General features: G+C 44.8%; 1 protein-coding gene across 1 annotated transcript in view; it reads left to right on the forward strand.

Annotated features, from left to right (window-relative positions):
- Positions 1-6,270: 6,270 nt before the first annotated feature.
- The window catches only part of LOC147157167 (C-type lectin domain family 2 member H-like), a 43,770-nt gene continuing 30,423 nt past the window's right edge, over positions 6,271-19,617 (forward strand). Inside the window, exon 1 of the mRNA XM_086064649.1 lies at positions 6,271-6,548. Within this exon, the coding sequence (XP_085920775.1) occupies positions 6,408-6,548 (141 nt within the window). The 5' untranslated portion in view covers positions 6,271-6,407. The remainder of the gene's footprint in view (positions 6,549-19,617) is intronic.

Raw genomic sequence — 19,617 nt, forward strand, 5'->3', positions numbered from 1 at the left:
GTCTCTTTCAAACACTGAATTGTACAAAAAGTATCTTTCCGACTGGCCAAATTTGTCTGAATATATGAAAATGTTTCCTTATTTTTGCACAATTGATAAAATTCCTCTGCAAATAATTCTACTTGCACACTATGGTACGACTCAAAGTCAGTGATGATGTTGGAGAGCAGCTGACCTCTGACGCCTTTTCTTTCATGAAGAACTTCCAGACTACGATGACCAAAATCCAGAAGCTACCCGACCAGCCCAAACTGCTCTCAGGAGCTCTGCTGGACGAAGTCAAGCATGTGGGCAACCTCAAGTTTAGAGTGTGGGAACGAATGAAGGAGATGGTCTCCTACAGTCCCGTCATTTTGGACCCAAACACGGCCGGTCCGGATCTCAGTCTGTCTGAAGAAGGGTATGAGAGATGGTCCTGAACTCGGCTGGCCATGGTCCTTATGACGACACCATTCAATCACAAGGTTCCAGCGTTCACTCTCAGGTGAGCCGCAGTGCGTCTGGGGTTAGAAATAAATGGCAGCTTACCTTTTGCGCTTCCTGCTCGATCATAAAAAACACAGAGCTGACCTAAAAAGAAAAACCTACCAAACTTGCTTCACCACTTTAAAAAATCTATCTATCTATCTATCTATCTATACTATCTAGAGCACTGTACAGCTCGTTTATAGTAAGTGGCGCATCTAACATATCTTTATATTCAGTAGTTAACTGAGGTATATTTAAGCTACTGAGGAATGCCTCAATATGCTCAGGGTTAGGCTTGTTAGTTTCTGAGTATAGGTTGCGATAATAGTTATAAAAACTTTGATTAATTTCTTCTGGTGATTGTGTGCATTCACCAGTTGTCCCTTTAATAGCCGTTATAAGAGATTTTTCCTGATTGCGTTGAAGTTGGTTTGCAAGAAATTTACCTGATTTGTTATTACATTCAAAGTTGTTGTATCTCAATTGTTGTATGATAAACTCTGTCTTTTTAGATAGCATATCATCTAACTGTATTTTGTAAGTCAGTCCATATTTGGTTATTTGGGTTTATTGTGTACTCATCCGTCAGTTGTTTAATTTTATTAAGTATTTTTCTAATTTTCTATCCTGTTTCTTTTTATAAGATGAATATGATATAGTTTTACCTCTAATTACCGCTTTCCCAGCTTCCCAGAGAAGAGATGGAGATAAGTCTGGAGAGTCATTTATTTCCAAAAAGTCTGCCCACTCTCTTATAATTTTGTCAAACTGCGTCGTTTAGCAGTGAGATGTTAAAACACCATGTCGGGGGTGGTATAAAGGTCTAATCAACTTGTAGGGTAAGGGAGACTGGTGCATGGTCGCTAATAATAATAGGATGTCTTTTTGTAACAGTTTTATCAGCAATAGAGTTATTTGTAAGAATTATTTTCTTGAAAAAGACCGGTGCACAGCGGAAAATAAGGTAAATTCCTTCTTATTTGGGTTTTTAAGTTTCCAGCTGTCGACGAGGCCAAAATCATCCATATATTCCTCTATTACTTTAGTAGATTGTAATCGCCTTATACATGTTGTATTATTAGAACAATCTATTAATGGATTTAAGACTGTGTTAAAGTCTCCTCCAATAATAGTAGTAGAGTTCGCTGCTAACTCAAACAGCTGAGAGAAAAATTCATGGAAAAAGGCCGGAACATCATTATTAGGGGCATATAAATTACCAAATGTATATATTTTATTAAATATAGTCACCTGAATAATAATGTATCGGCCCTCTGGGTCTGTTATTGTATTATTTAGCGTAAATAATAAATTCTTATATATGAATATACAGACTCCTCTTTGTCTACTGTTATAAGGGGCAGAGTACGCTTGACTAAAATTCTTATCAATAAGTAATTTTTCTTCTGATTTTTGTAGGTGGGTTTCTTGTAGGAGGCCAATATCTGCTTTTAATTTTAAGAGATGGTCTACAATTTGTATTCTTTGTGTTGCATAATAAGAATCCAGTCACAATTCTTGCAAACTATGTCTTATGGAGAATGTAATATTAAGATGAATTAACCAGAATACAAGCTTTGTCCTTGAATAGAATGAGCAGTACAAGTTACTATATGCTCTGATCATTACTGATACCGATCCACTCCAACTTTGTAAACAGGGGTGGGGGAGATGTATACATTTTTCAGACGAAAATTAAACGAAAACTAAAATAGAAGCCATTCATTGAGAACATAACGATAACTAAAATTGTCTGACAATTTCGTCAATGACTAAAACAAAAATGAAAACAACACAGTAACGTAAATACACACAATCCAATCAGTGCCCATCATTGTGCGAAATGTGAGTGAACATAGCGTGACGTTACGGCCAAATCGTGTCGTTGCTCAAGCTTGTGCAGCCCAACAGGTTTCTCTGCTAGCACCTGCTCAATTACAGTTGTTCCCAAGTCAAACGGAACAAGAGCGAGACCTTGAATAAACCTTTGGGGGTAAAAAAAACAAAAAACAAGACTCGCAAGCGTTAATTCCCGCAATATAGTTGGCCGCCACAGACTATTCTATTAACTGGACAAAATCAACACTTCTACCTATTACAGAAAATTCATGGAACCCTGCAAGCCAGGACCCATACTACTCATTTCCTATAGGTAATTTAAAATACTTAGGCATAAAAATCTCACCTAAATTAACTGATTTAGTTAATTTAAATTTCACTCCACTTCTGGATAGCATTTATAGTGACTTGGAGCGCTGGAATAATCTTCCTATTTCTCTAATAGGACGAATAGCCACTATTAAAATGAAAGTTTTACCCAAAAAAAACTATTTTTTCTCAATGATTCCATTTAAACCTACGGCTAACTGGTTCCAGTTGTTGGACTCAGCCGTTACAAAATTTTACTGGAAAAAAAGAAGAAGCAAAGATTAGTCTATCTACTCTTCAGAAAAATAAATCCAAAGGAGGTCTCGAGGCACCAAATTTTATGCACTATTATATAGCCAACCAGCTACAATATATTATTTTATGGGCACAACCCAATAGAGATACTAACTGTTGGCTGGAACTAGAACAGAAGGATTGTAATAACCTCAGACTCCTAGATTTGCTCTTTATTACAACATCGATTAAGCGACATAACTGCTTTAAAAATCCAATGATTTCCGCCACCCTGACTGCCTGGTGGAAGGCACTAGAAATGACAAAAGCCCAAGTGGAGCCCAGCGGGCTTTCTCCCCTATGGCATAACCCCGACTTTCAAATTAACAACCAATCGTTTTATTTGAATGTGTGGGAGCAGAAAGGAATTACACATCTCCACCATCTCTTCTCAGATAATATGTTTATATCATATACATCCTTGCTCCAAAAATATAAAATAAAAAACGGAAACTTTTTACATTATTTGCAAGTTAAAAGTATGATAAAGAAACAAATTCCAACACTCCAGGGTACGCTCCAACCGCCTGTTTTAGCTAAAGATATTACCAAGCTTTCTCCGACAACAACAAAAAAACTCTCAAAAATATATAAGTTACTTTCATATACTGATAAAACGTCTTTACCCATCTCAAAATGGGAAACAGACTTGTCTATAGCTCCGGAATCTGTCTTTTGGATTCAAGTTTGTGAAAATGTTTTTAAAATGACAAAACACACAAATTTACAACTTATCCAATATAAAATTATTCACAGAACATACATTACTCAATATATGATGAAGAAAATGGGACTCTCAGTGTTTACAAAACACTACAGACACTTATTTTCATGCTTTATGGTTATGTACTCCGGTTATGTGTTTCTGGACTAAAGTCTTAGAAAAACTTTCCGCTGTCTTGGACTGTAGGATACCGTTCTCTCCAAACTTGTGTTTGCTAGGTGACTTAACAACAATTGACTTACCACATAAACAATTTCAATCTATACTTGTAGCCCTTACTATCGCAAAAAAAACAATTCTTGTTAACTGGAAAAATAAACAAACTTTGAATATCGACCAATGGTCTAACCTCCTCATAAATCATATTTTAATGGAAAAAATATCTGCCTCAAATAAAAACCAAATGTCAAAATTTAAAGAAACATGGTCTACGTATATAGAATTTTTTAACCTAAACTTGGATTTTAATTCTGCCTGTTAGCGAGAGACACAGCAGCGTTATAACTTGCATTGATGTTTCTGTATTAGGCAATTTGTAACTAATGGTTGTGTTTCTATAGTCAGGAACCCGGCTGCTGCCAGCGGGATCGAGCGGATTCACCTCCGATGGGCACCAGGGGTTGATATTCGGATTCACGGCATGCCAGTGGGTTAATTCTGTGGGTGCTGTCCCCCCTGGCTGGGCGTGGGCGGGTCTGTCCCTCTGTTGGCTGCTGGGTGGCGGCTGCGTCTTGGCCGTTCCCTGGGTCTCTTGGGGGGTGCTGCGTTGCGGGGCTTTCCCTGGTGTCGGGGGCGGCGCCGTTCCGGCGCGGTCCGTCGCTCTGGGCCCGGCGACGCGGTTCGGGGCCTGTGGGCCGCCGGGGTGCCCGGTGGTTCCCTCTCCCCTCCCCCTTCCTCCCCCTTGCTGCCTCTCCCTCCTCGCCTCTCCCCGCCCGTCCTCCGCCTCCCTGTCCCCTCTCCCTCGTCACCCTTCCTCCTCCTCTCCCCCTCTCCTTGCGTCCCTGCCGCTGCCCCCTGCCCTTCTTGTCGTCCCCTTCCCCCCTCCCTTCCCCCTCCCCGGTACGCCTTTCTTCCCCTCCCCTGGGCCGGGGGCTCCATCCATGGCCCGGGTCTCGGTGCTACGGGGGCCGGCGGGGGTGGCTGGGGTTTGGTGTCGTGCCCGCCCCGCTCCGGTGGGCGTCCTGGCACCTCGGGCGGGACCCAGTATCCGGGGGGCGAGCCCTATCGCCCCGCCGGATGGGTCCCATATGCCCGCCGGGGTCCTGGTGGGGTGGGTGGGGGCTTGGTGGGCCGGTGCGCCTCCTGCCCCCGCCCGGTTGGGGAGGGCCCCGCTGGACACTTCTCTTAACTCACTACACTAGGTTTGCACAATACACTTTTATAGACATATAGGGCACATAACACACTTTGGGGGGTGGGGTAGGGTGGAAACACCGTCTTCACCCTACAACTCCCCTCCAATTTTAATACACCACACAACTTGTGGGGGGGGGGGGCTTGTGGGGGTGCCATCGGTTGGGGGCCGCAGTATAGAGCAGTGCTGCGGTCCCCTGTCCGTGTCGCCGCCCCCCCCGCCCTATCTATTTTTTTTAATGCACCACATACACTCAGTAACATGCTTGGGTGGCGGGTGGATCGGAGCGTGGGAATATCATTTCCATCGGCTCCGGTTCACCTGCTCCTAATTTTAATGCACCACACACACACACTTGTATATACACTGGGTGGGGTCACATTCACGGTTTAGGGGTAGAGTTCGCCAGTCCGCGAGCTGGGTGCGGGGGTTGGGGGCCGGTGGGGTGCCTGGTGGGCCTGCAGTGCCCCGTCCTGCTGCGTTGGGCCGGGGGCGCGGGCCGTGTTGGGGCGGGGGGCGCTCCTGCTCCTGGGTTTGCTCTCCGGCCGGTGGCCCTGGCGGGGCCCGGGGGTCGTCCTTTGGCGCTGCCGCGGCCTGGGGGGCCCTGAGGTGTTGCGCTTGCTCTGTTCCGGCGGGGGTCGACGGCTCCCCTCTTTGGTGGAGATTTTCATGCATGCCAGATCCACCACACCAGCATCTACCGAAACTCAGACACAATCTGTTTCCTCCTCAGGTTATTGAATCGGTGGAGGCTGGTGTCTGCGGATCTCACGCGGCTTCGTCTGTCCTTCCTTCCTTTTCTCGGTCTCTCCTTTGGTCTCTTGAGGCCTCCCTGATTTTATGTTTTTTGGATTTGTTGGGGTCTGGATGTTTCTTGGGCTGGGGAGGAGTTCTGGTGGGGGGTGTCTGGTCGGTGCTAGATTTCACCTTCCTTGGTTTTCTTTGGTCCCCTCGGGTCTCCTGGTGTTCGGTTTAGGTGAACGGTATGAGATTTTTTCTAATAGGTTTTCTGGTGAGCTAACAAATACACGCACACACGCACGCACGCACATACACATACTCACCCACACACACACACAAAAAAAATAAAAATAAAAATATATATATATAGAAAAAAAATAAAATAAAAAAAAGAGCAATGATGATGACATTTCCGAATGAACAATACTGAGCTCTTTAAAAAAAAAGAAGAAGAAAAAAAATAAATAAATAGTTGGCCGCCACCGACAGCCGACTGTAAGGATGATTAACGTGACATTCTGAGGTTGACAAACTTGGGTACAAAAGGCGTGGTCGCCGCCGTCCTGCGCATCCAGCTTCACAACTGCAAGAGTAGTAACATCACGTACGCCTATCTTTTGAGACTGCAAGCTCCCTGGGTTGTTGAAAGTGTTCACTTGTTCTGCTTGTTGTGTCCTTATGAAGATGGCACATACCCTTTGTTGGATCTTCCTCCTGTGTATCCACTGCCAACTCTGGACCGGAGCCGTAAATTCAGATTTCCGCAAACTGAGACACTGGCCGGTTGCCTATTCACGTATTTGGGAGAAGCTGTTGCATGTTAGTCCCAAAAACTCCAATCATTCGCTAGATTTTTCTGTTTTTTCTTGGGGGAAAAAAATCATGGCAATTTATGAATGTTAATTCACTCATTTTTGCTATTTGGCTATTACAAGTGTGAATAATTCATGCTCATTATATGAGATTATAAAAATTGTCATGATAAGATGTGCGTGGGAGAGGGTAGACCCAAAGGCGGGGAGAAACAGCAGGGAGACAGAAATGGAGAGCTATGTGAGGAACTTTCTTAAAACATGTAGACACAGGGGAGTGGATGAGGACTGGACATGACTTGACTGGACGGGACGTGAGGAGGCTGGTCGCCAGGACAGGACAGGACGAGAGAAGGCTGGTCGCCATGACAGGCCAGGATGAGAGGAGGGTGGCTTGACAGGACAGGATGAGAGGTGGGTCTCTCGACAGGACAGGACAAGAGGTGGGTGGCTTGACAGGACAGGACGAGAGGAGGGTGGCTTGACAGGTGGCTTCATTAAAATTTCTATGAACATTTGTTAAAATTACTGCAAATAGTGAAAAGCTTTGAATATATATTTTTTTGCATTTATGATTGTCAATTACACTGTGGAAGAACTTTTTTTGTAATTCTGTTGAGTTTGATCTGTATACTGGTTGAAACTAAAATAGTCCTGCTGGTTCCAAAATTGCACCCAGTTTTTTTTTCCTAGCACTGCATTGTTTTTTTTCTCCACAGGCAGCTTAGCCTGACATTATACTGTTCGCTAGTCTCTCCAGCACAAATAATGTTTAAAGCAAGATATAATTTACTACCACTGAATACTCAACAGTTGTTTAAGAACCATAATGAGTGTTACGATCTATGCAGACCTTGACTTCAAAGAACCTAAGTTTGGTACAAGGAAAAGTTTTTGTTTAAAAGTATGCGGGGTGAGGCTACTGAAGAGATTTATTGGGGAGTTGAAACGTACAAATATGAGACAGTTTAAAATATTGTATAAAAATAGGATTTTCAAACAATATGAGGATGAGGGGGAATTGGTCAATTACTTGTGTTGGGACAATTGTCTTATTTATTTTTGGTGACTACTTCTTGGTTTGTTTGTTTTTTCTCTCCTTGTTTTGGTTAGTTTGACTATTTGCTTTTATTTTTACGTTTGTATTGTACGGAAAAGGATTAAAGCCAGTGAAGAGAGAAAAAAAAGTTTGGCAGGTTAAGAAAATGGATGGATTCTGACTTTATTCTAAGAATTCTGACTTTAAAATGAGAATTCTGACTTTAATCTCAGGATTCAAATCAAAAGCCACATTCCACCGATGAGCTATAGAAAGCTTGTTATAAGAATAGCTGATTCCAATTGGTTCCATCAGCAGCTCCGCGGCAACTTGCTTGTTTGTCACAATTGTGAGGCGTGCAGCTTTCAAAAGGTCTGTACGAGCAATGGCTGCAAACACAAAGCTACACAGCCACAGCCTGAGATTGTTAAATCTAACACTAGAAAAAAGTGCTTAAGTGTCCACACCAATGAGTGTAAATCTGACACTTTTTAAAGTGTTACTTCAAAGTGTTACTTCAAAGTGTTACTTGTTTCACACTTAAGCAGTGCTGACTGTTTGTGCAGGGGAGACAGACCGTCACTTGGTCCCCGACCGCCACCTTGGCGCACCCAGGACAAAGAAATTAAGTTCCTTTGTCCTTCATGAGGTTGTAAAATTTACAACCGGCTGATAATTGTTACACTTTTTAAGTTCAGTGTTAGACTAAACATACTTTGCATTGATTTTATTTATTTATTTTTTAAAGAAAATTGGGATCCTCTAGCTCACAAATTTAACATCATCTTTGGATTCTGCACCCAAAAATGAGTTCAAAACAGCTGTCAGACCAACTCAAGGCTTTTTATAATTCCAGATTACCGGTATATATATTTTTTTTCCTGGCAATTATAATAAGCATCAACTCCCATACACTTTATTCCTTCACCCCATGAGCCTTTGCATGAATAAGCAAAGTGTGCATTACGTTTGCGCATGCGTGAAAGTAAAAATAAATAAATAAATGTGGCAATAAATAACGACTCCGGAGTGAACAAGGGAGCTGCCTTATTTCACGAATCCGATCAATGACATCATTAATCAATTGTGCAAATGATGACATTACAGTCGATTTTGCGATTTTGCATAAAATCCGTCCAATCACGTTCAAGTTGGTCAGATTTGCCTAACGTCTCGAGAAAACATCTAAATCCCGCTTCCATCTAATGTAGCGGGCTAGGAGAATGACATAAAAAAATAATTCTTACTGAAAGTCTCTTGCCGGAAGTTGGACGCATGATTGTTTCTCCATGACAGCCCTCAGGTAGTGGTCAGGGTCAGCCACCACAAGTACTTGTAAATAGCGTTCTGAAACCGCATCTTAACAATGTGCCTTTTTTTTTCTTCTCCTCCTCCTCCTCCTCCTCAGTGGTCGAAGAGTAACATTCATGCAAAAGGTTGGTAGCCAAATGATAGTTTTTCAAAGCAAGGAAGGAATTGTTGTTGGTCCAACAGTCAATTGTGTTGCAGACAAAAGCTGCCCTCAAGGTTGGACTCGCTTGAACTCTCGCTGTTTCATCTACCAAGACGACCAGAGGACCTTTGCCGATGCAGAGGTTGGGACAGTGGCGATTCCACCACATCTGGCGATTGAAAACTTGAGAGTCTGAATACAAAATATCTTGTCGACAGCCGTGTCTAGGCCACTTTGTCACTCCGCCTTTCTCCCATCAGAGTGTCTGCAACATTCTCGGTGGGAATCTGGTGTCCTTCCAGAAATTCGTGGAAGGCTTTTCCATTGTTGGGCTGCTTTTGGACTCTGGCTATAATGGTACCGAGAACATCTGGATTGGGCTTCATGATGCAGTTCAGGTGAAACGCTGACCAGTACTCAAATACTTGATACACGATACTCGACACAAGGTACTCAATACACGATATGCAGTATTTGGTACTGAGTAAACAATACTCAATAACCTATAGGACTATAATAATAATATATATAATAATAATGATGCATCAAATATATATGTGCATGTGTGTGTATATACCGTACATATATATATATATTATTGCTGTCAAAGTTGAAGCGTTAACTAATTAATTAATCTGAAAAAATTATCCCATTAATCATGTATTAACACAGATTAATCACTTTTAATTTTGACCGCAGATGATCCTTTAGCCTACAGTGTATCGTTCCGTTAAAGGTAGCACAGGTTGTGTTTGAGCAATAAACATAACTACATGCATTTAATAAATGTTTGCGTATGACATTCAGAATATTTGTTTGTTGTGTCAAACTATTGGGGCCATTTTTATTTTTATTTTAAATTATGCAAGTAATAAATTGATTAGAAAAACAGATAGGATGAGTGTGTGCAGTGGATCAAAGAATATTGAAGGCGTCCTCATTAAATGTAGAAAAAAATAACACATAACAGGTGCTCCTTAAAATTGACGGGCAAAAAATGTTGATAAAAAGCCTTTTTAATTAAGCGATTAATAAAAATTCTAAGATGTGATTAATCTGATTAAAAATTATAATCATTTGACAGCTCTAATATATATATAATTTTTTTTGTTGTTGCAATTTTGCAAGTTCTCCCACTTTGAAATCATGGAGTGGGTCTGAAATTTTCCTCATATCTAAAATATATATTTTTTTTAATCTGAAAATCATATTGTATGATTTTTAAAGAATTTACTTGTATGTTAGCGTTGGAAATAAGTATTTAAACACATGAGAAAATAAAGGTTATTATTTGGTACAAAAGCCTTTGTTCACAATAACAGAGGTCAAACGTTTCCTGTTGTTCTTTAACAGGTTTGCACACAATGCTGGAGGAATTTTAGCCCACTCCTCCGTATGTACAGATCTTTGCTCAATCTCTTCAAGTTTTGGGGCTGTCACTAAGGAACACGGAGTTTCAGCTCCTTCCAAAGGTTTTCTTTTGGTTTTAGGTATGGAGACTGGCGAAGGCACTCCAAAACCTTGATATGCTTCTTATATAGCCACTTCTTGATTATACGGGCTGTGTGCTTTGGTTCGTTGTCATTTTGGAAGATCCAACCACGACCCATCTTCAATGCGCGACTGAGGAAAAGAGGTTGTTGGCCGAAATCTCGTAATACGTGGCCCTATTCATCTTCTCCCTAATACGGCGCAGTCATCCTGTCCCCTGTGCAGAAAACGACCCCAAGGCATGACGCTTCCACCCCCATGCTTCACAGTTGGGATGGTGTTCCTGGAATGGTCCTCTTACTTACTCCAAACATGGCGTTAAAACCATTATTTTTTTATTTTTGTCTCATCTGACCACATGACTTTCTCCCATGATTCCTCTGGATCATCCAGATGGTCTTTGCCTAACTTAAAAGGAGGCTGGGCATGTTTTGACTTAAGCAGGGGAACCTTGCGTACAATGCATGATTTTATACCATGACGTCTTCGTGTAATAATGGTCCCAGCTCTCTTCAGGTCATTGAGCAGCTCCTCCTGTGTAGTTCTGGGCTGATTCCTCGCCTTTCTTAGCACCACTGATACCCCACACATTTGAGATCTTGCATGGAGCCCCAGTCCAAGGGACCTTGACAGTCATCATTCTTTTTTCTAGCAATTGCTCCACAACAGTTGTTGTTGTTTTTTTTACAAGCTGCTTGGCAATTGCTCCATAGCCCATTTTACCCTTGTGGAGAGTTCTACTATTTTGTCCCTGGTGTCTTTGGTTTTGCCCATGGTAGCCGTTGTAGTCTGACAGACCGTGAGGTGCACATGTATTTTTATGCACCTTACAACCTCAAAAAGGTTAAGGTAAGTTAGATTAATAAGTGGATCGGCGGTGGACTTTATGAAGGCACAGTAACAGGTCTTTGAGAGCCAGAATTCTTTATGATTGGCATATGTTCAAATACTTATTTCCAGCAATAAAATACAAATACATTCTTTAAAAATCATACAAAGTGATTTTCAGGATTTTTATTTTAGTAGACCTATGAGGAGAATTTCAAACGCCTCCGTGATTTCAAATTGGTAGAATTTCCAAAGGTGTTCAAATACTTATTTTCATATATATACATATATATAAATATATATATATGTGTGTATATATCCATCCATCCAACCATTTTCTTAACCGCTTGTCCTCACAAGGGTCGCGGGGGGCGCTGGAGCCTTCGGGCAGTAGGCGGGGCACACCCTGAACTAGTTGCCAGCCAATCGCAGAGCACAAAGAGACGTACAACCATCCACACTCACAATCACACCTATTAACAATTTACAGTGTTCAATTAACCTGCCATGCATGTCTTTGGAATGTGGGAGGAAACCGGAGAACCTGGAGAAAACCCACGCAAGGAACTGACGAGGGCGTTATTTGTTGTAGTGCTTTTGGTCAAGTCTCGCCTGAAGTGTTGCTGATGAAGTACTGCTATATATATATATATATATATATATATGTATATATATATATAAATGGTCTTTGGTCAAAATGGCCTCAAAGGTCAATAATGGAACAGTCTGTGGGCCAAGCGCTGCTCAGCTGCTCAGATGCAACAAAGTTACTATGGCTTTCATGTCCATTATAACTGCTGGGCGGGGTTACTTGTGTCTGAACGAGCATCTAGTGTACAGTATTTTCCTGGGTGGAGGCAGTACTTCATCAGCAACACTTCAGGCGAGACTTGACCAAAAGCACTACAACAAATGACGCCCTCGTCAGTTCTTTCAAAAATGGGGACATTTTCAAAAAGGAAATGTTGAGTAGTCGGACTTTTGGCTTGCCAAGAGGGGCCAACGAATACACATGCAACCAGGTTTATAATAGTTTGAGATTTTTTCATTATATTTAGCTGTTATTTCATTTGGAGTTTCTTTTTAAAATTCAGTTATTTTTGATTACCAGTAGTTTTTATTGCAAGTTTGTCGGGGGTTTTTTTTGCATTATTTGTAGTTTTTTTTCAATGTATGGAGTATTTGTCAAGTGCAAGATAAAAAAAGATCACTGTCTAATTAAGTCAAATAAAATTCTCAAACAAGTGTGTGACATTCCTTGTCTTGTAAACAGCCCCAAAGCTCATGTATGATTTTCACTGACAAAGGACATTTTTACTACAATTATAATTCACTAAATTATAAACCTAAGATGTAGTTTTAGTTAACAAAAATACTTTTTCAAATTTAATTTGAGTTTTTTCATTAGTTTTTGTGAACTCGAATAACCGTGCTCATGAAACATTGACAAGAGTCCCAAAATGTGACTTTGTGTTCCAGGACGATGACTTCATCTGGACTGATGGTACTCAAGTAGACGTAGCATTCCTTCAATCTAATTTTAATTTTCAGCCCGATGGCAATGGGGACTGTGTCTTTTTCTCGGGACTAGGTGAGTGAAGATGCACGATTGAAGTTAGCTGAGGATCGGTCGCTGTGGTATTTCAACATGTTTTTCTTCCAAACTTAGGGTTGACAGATGGTTCCTGCACAGACAAATTTGGGTATGTTTGCAGCAGAGCTTCGCTGCACTGCTGTTGAGTGCGCCGCTGCAGGAATGCGTGCTGGGGCAGGCAGAGCTTCGCCTGCGTGTGAAGAGCACAATAATCCTTAGAAATAATACATGAGTAAAAGGATTTAAAATTTACTTCTCTGGTCTTCACTTTTTAATTTTGAATCCAAAAATGGTCAATCAACCTACTATCGAACCCGAACATCTTTACCAGCTAAAAATGCACAAAGTGCCCCTTGCTGTTCAACATTCAACAAGGAAACGGTGAGTAATTCTGCGAGAACAGAATTAATTGCAGCGTCCATTTGTCCATGTTAGGTTTGTTTTCTTACCCTGGCATCAGCACTGGCTTCCTGGTTTGGTCACAGCTGCATATCACGCCCCAAACACAATGTCGCTCTTTAATTATGTGGTTCGGATCGGTGGAAATCAACAGGCTCGGTACAAGATGTATTCTCGGGAGTTTGTGAACTCACAAATACCACGAGAATTTATCTTGCGGAGCAAGGTTAAGCGCCACCTACTGCCAAAAAGAAATACATGTTTTTTTTTCTTCTACGTTTTTCTCTAAGCAGGTGTTGGAAAACGATCCTTTAAGTTTTCCGCGTGTTCGTAATGTTGTTTTCAGAATCAGAGTTGAGATCGGTAAACAGTTCCTTCGAAGGTTTTATTTATTCTGAAATTTCTGGACAGAAGCACATGTGTGGCCAAACGCCATTATACTCCCAGCATCCCAAAAAGCCCCTCCCCTTCGTCGCTCTGCCCTCCGAGCCCCAAGACAACCACAGATGTTCAATTGATATGTAAACATTGCCCGGCCACGATCCGGCCCCCCCGCAGCTGATCAACCAGGCGGAAACACAGTTTGCCAGACATCTTGGCACTTTTGTAGGCATCATAAAACTTTACAAAGGAATTGATTATAACACATTTTCTCCCCCCAAAACAGATGGCTAATTAAGTGATAAAATGTGGGAGGAAGAATCTTCAAACGTTTGGCCACATTATTACACTTATCAATCTTTGCTGAGTAAGTTAAAACAGTTATGACTAAATCTAAACAGTTATAATTAAATTGAAACAGAAGATTCTCTTCGCAGGTTAACCAGAACTGCCTCATATTTGCTCATAAAAATGTTTAGGCGTTCATGATGTTACAACATAAAGTTTGTGAGTTTTCACGAATATTTGTTGCCGTGGCAATGCACTGTGCGCCAAGAAAGCAACGCTGATTTTGAGGGCATGAAAACTCATGAAACTTGGTACACACACCTGGCCTTGCAAAATTAGCAATATTTTATAGTGTAGTGTGTGATAAAAAAAACAAAAAGACTCACAGCACCCCCTAGATATTTTTAACAAAGCAGCCCCGGTTGTACGTTTCAGCAAGATCTATGAACATTTGGAGGTATATGAAAGAGCCCAAGACCAACAATTAGCACTATATGCTAAAAGGATCAGTAAGTGGCCAATTTTTGCCCATTTACAGAAGTCATCCTTATGCCCACTTCTCCACTTCTGACTTCAAACCGACTCCGTTCTCTGTGTATCTGATGAGTCACTTCGATGTGCGCACATAGGTATTTTTGTTATCTGTTATTTTGCATTACATTGGAAAAAAAACATTTTGAATCAATATGTTTTTCACGTTACAGTAAGTGTAATGCAGTAGCCTAATGCATATGTAAGACCTGTTGTGTTTTTTTTTTTTTTTTTTGTTTGTTTTTCTTAAGAGCTCAGTATTGTTCATTCGGAAATGTCATCATCATTGCTCTTTTTTTATTTTTATTTTTATTTATTTTTTTATGTATATATATATATATATATATATTATTTTTTTTTTTTTTTGTGTGTGTGTGTGGGTGAGTATGTGTATGTGCGTGCGTGCGTGCGTGCGTGTATTTGTTAGCTCACCAGAAAACCTATTAAAAAAAATCTCATACCGTTCACCTAAACCGAACACCAGGAGACCCGAGGGGACCAAAGAAAACCAAGGAAGGTGAAATCCAGCACCGACCAGACACCCCCCACCAGAACTCCTCCCCAGCCCAAGAAACATCCAGACCTCAACAAATCCAAAAAACATAAAATCAGGTAGGCCTCAAGAGACCAAAGGAGAGACCGAGAAAAGGAAGGAAGGACAGACGAAGCCGCGTGAGATCCGCAGACACCAGCCTCCACCGATTCAATAACCTGAGGAGGAAACAGATTGTGTCTGAGTTTCGGTAGATGCTGGTGTGGTGGATCTGGCATGCATGAAAATCTCCACCAAAGAGGGGAGCCGTCGACCCCCGCCGGAACAGAGCAAGCGCAATACCTCAGGGCCCCCCAGGCCGTGGCAGCGCCAAAGGACGACCCCCGGGCCCCGCCAGGGCCACCGGCCGGAGAGCAAACCCAGGAGCAGGAGCGCCCCCCGCCCCAACACGGCCCGCGCCCCCGGCCCAACGCAGCAGGACGGGGCACTGCAGGCCCACCAGGCACCCCACCGGCCCCCAACCCCCGCACCCCCCACGACCCCCCGCCCCCCATCCACCCCCGCCACCCACCCCAACCCAGCCCCAGCCGCCCCCACGTCCCCAATCCCCCAGACACCCCCCACCCCCAGCACCCCCACCCCGCAACCCCCACCACCGACCCCCCCCCCCCCCCCAACAAAGCCCCCCCCCCCCGACCCCACCCCGACCAACCGGCAGCCCCCCAACCCCCGACCCCCAGCCCCCGGGGACCACCCGCACCCAGGCACCGGCGCCGAAGAGGGGCCGGACAGCGGAGCGGAGAGGGCAGCCGCGCCCACCCCACCCCCCGCCGTGTGGAAGGACGGAACACCGGGGGCAGTAGGGGGAGATGGGGGCACCGGAGGGCGGCCGACACCCCCGAACCCCAGGCCCAGCGGGGGAAGGCCCCGGTCGTCACCCCAGCGTTCTTTGTGAAAATTAACCCCTGTTACTGAGTCCGCCAGCTCGCCGACTGGCGAACTCTACCCCTAAACCGTGAATGTGACCCCACCCAGTGTATATACAAGTGTGTGTGTGTGGTGCATTAAAATTAGGAGCAGGTGAACCGGAGCCGATGGAAATGATATTCCCACGCTCCGATCCACCCGCCACCCAAGCATGTTACTGAGTGTATGTGGTGCATTAAAAAAATAGATAGGGCGGGGACACGGACAGGGGACCGCAGCACTGCTCTATACTGCGGCCCCCAACCGATGGCACCCCCACAAGCCCCCTCCCCCCCACACACAAGTTGTGTGGTGTATTAAAATTGGAGGGGAGTTGTAGGGTGAAGACGGTGTTTCCACCCTACCCCACCCCCCCAAAGTGTGTTATGTGCCCTATATGTCTATAAAAGTGTATTGTGCAAACCTAGTGTAGTGAGTTAAGAGGAGTGACCAGCGGGGCCCTCCCCAACCGGGCGGGGGCAGGATGCGCACCGGCCCAACAAGCCCCCACCCACCCCACCAGGACCCCGGCGGGCATATGGGACCCGTCCGGCGGGGCGATAGGGCTCGCCCCCCGGATACTGGGTCCCGCCCGAGGCGCCAGGACGCCCACTGGAGCGGGGCGGGCACGACACCAAACCCCAGCCACCCCCGCCGGCCCCCGTAGCACCGAGACCCGGGCCATGGATGGAGCCCCCGGCCCAGGGGAGGGGAAGGAAGGCGTACCGGGGAGGGGGAAGGGAGGGGGGAAGGGGACGACAAGAAGGGCAGGGGGCAGCGGCAGGGACGCAAGGAGAGGGGGAGAGGAGGAGGAAGGGTGACGAGGGAGAGGGGACAGGGAGGCGGAGGACGGGCGGGGAGAGGCGAGGAGGGAGAGGCAGCAAGGGGGAGGAAGGGGGAGGGGAGAGGGAACCACCGGGCACCCCGGCGGCCCACAGGCCCCGAACCGCGTCGCCGGGCCCAGAGCGACGGACCGCGCCGGAACGGCGCCGCCCCCGACACCAGGGAAAGCCCCACAACGCAGCACCCCCCAAGAGACCCAGGGAACGGCCAAGATGCAGCCGCCACCCAGCAGCCAACAGAGGGGCAGACCCGCCCACGCCCAGCCAGGGGGGACAGCACCCACAGAATTAACCCACTGGCATGGCGTGAATCCGAACCCCTGGTGCCCATCGGAGGTGAATCCGCTCGATCCCGCTGGCAGCAGCCGGGTTCCTGACTATAGAAACACAACCATTAGTTACAAATTGCCTAATACAGAAACATCAATGCAAGTTATAATGCTGCTGTGGCTCTCGCTAACAGGCAGAATTAAAATCCAAGTTTAGGTTAAAAAATTCTATATACGTAGACCATGTTTCTTTAAATTTTGACATTTGGTTTTTATTTGAGGCAGATATTTTTTCCATTAAAATATGATTTATGAGGAGGTTAGACCATTGGTCGATATTCAAAGTTTGTTTATTTTTCCAGTTAATAAGAATTGTTTTTTTTGCGATAGTAAGGGCTACAAGTATAGATTGAAATTGTTTATGTGGTAAGTCAATTGACCTGTTGTGTTTTATTGTGTGTTATTGGTATAAATGTGCCGAGCATTTTTTTTAAACAGGCAGCAGGTGGCAGTAGAGCATAAGAGATCATCCAGGGCCATGTTGCAAAAAGTTCTTTTCCACACTGTTTTAAACTGAAACGATTAGTGAAAAATAAATAAATAAACTGAAACAATTTTTGAAAAATGATGAAACTAAGCTATATTCGAATGCTAATCGCTGCAAAACGAAAAAACAGATAGAAATATATCGGAATTCTACTCTGAATTTCTTGGGCACAACCAACAACACTCGCTATACCTCAATTCTTTCAATTATTATATCCTTCCCGCTTATAAACTGTCACACCGCGGTGAGGTTGTCCTGTCATTTCCTGTTTTATTTTGAAAATTCTGACTCCTCTCGTTTCAGGTCACTTGCCCTTCCTCGTGTGGTGTCAGTGTCAACCCTGATTCCTGATTGTGTCCACCTGTTTCCCATTACCCTCATGTGTTAAATGGTCTGCGTCTCCCCTGTCTTGTGCCTAAGTGTTTTCATCAGAGCCACTAAAGCCAGTTACCGTCCACAGCCCTGTTGCACTGTCCCTTGAGAGAACTTTGGTTTGTAACTTTGAATAGCCACAGTATTGTTTTAGTTAAGGAGTGATTTTGTTTTGATTGTAGTTTAGACTTCCTCCCTTTTGGAGCGCCTTTAGTTTAACCTTGAATAGCTTTTGTTTTTTCCCTCTCAATGAGGAGCTTTTGTTTTGTTTAATAAAAGCTGCTTCAGCCTCAACCTCTATCTCTGCGTCTGGGTTCTAAAACTACCATGTTGTGTCAGAACACTTAGGCCAGTATGGACCTAGCAGAGAGGGAGCAAATTGCCGCAGCAATGCGAGCTCAGGAAGCCCGTCTCTCCCAGCAAAAGGAGTTTCAGACAGCCATGGCAGCGCGAATAGTCCAGCTCACAGCACAGTTACAGGACGTTCAGGATCGCACCAATAGCCCTCCTGCCGTGCCAGAGACTCAATCAGCCATGCCAATTCCGCCCGTGCCGTATACAGGGTCGGGGATCAAGCTAGCCTCCCCTGAGCGATTCTCTGGGGAGCCAAGACAATGCAAGGCATTTTTGACTGACTGTGACATTCATTTTGAGTACTCCCCCCCAGGCCTTTCCCACAGATCGATCCCGGGTGGCTTTCATGATTTCCCACCTGACTGAAAGAGCCAGAACCTGGGCCAAGGCAGTGTGGGCCCGCAGTTCCCCACTCTGCGGCTCCGTCACGGAATTCCGAGCCGCTCTTCAGAGGGTCTTTGATCCAGCCTGTTCCGACCGGGAAAAGGCCCGGCAGCTAAGCAGCCTGATACAAGGAAAGGACTCCGTGAGCGACTATGCCATCCGCTTCCGCACTCTCGCGGCAGAGAGTGGCTGGAACTCCACGGCTCTCTATGACGTCTTCCTCAAGGGCCTGGCGACGTCCATCCAAGAGCTGCTCATCTCAGTCGATCTGCCACCGGATTTGGACTCCCTCATCACCCTTGCCATACGGACGGATCATCGGCTGCAGGAGGTGACTCAGAGCCGCGGTCGCCGGGCAAGGACGATGGAGGGATCCCCGCTCTTCCAAGCACCAGGTGTGTCAGCTCCTCTCGGTTCTTCGGCAGTTCAGCGCCAACCCGTTCCCTTGGGGCGAGAGGAGGAGCCCATGCAACTGGGCAGAGCGCGGCTTTCGCTGGAGGAGAGACTGCGCCGAAAGCTGGAAGGTCTGTGCTTTTACTGCGGTAACCGAGATCATCTCGTGGCCGCCTGCCCAGCCAAAAGGACCCAAACGGTGAGTCAAGTTACGACTCCAGTGTCGGTTCCACGAAAACTCACACCAGTATGAATCATTCACCGCACCACTCCCACAGACCTCCATGCCCTGATAGATTCTGGGGCTGATGAGAGCCTGATATATTGGGGGCTTGTGAGACATTTTGGAGCCAAGACTGAGCCACTAATTAAGCCCATTAAGGCTAGGGCACTAAATGGAAGTGAATTATTCACCATTGCACACATCACAGAACCCATCCAGCTCCAAGTTG

The sequence above is a fragment of the Leptonotus elevatus genome, chromosome 20 (assembly GCF_054856555.1).
Source record: "Leptonotus elevatus isolate MCC_2025b chromosome 20, RoL_Lele_1.0, whole genome shotgun sequence".
NCBI classification, from domain to species: domain Eukaryota; kingdom Metazoa; phylum Chordata; class Actinopteri; order Syngnathiformes; family Syngnathidae; genus Leptonotus; species Leptonotus elevatus.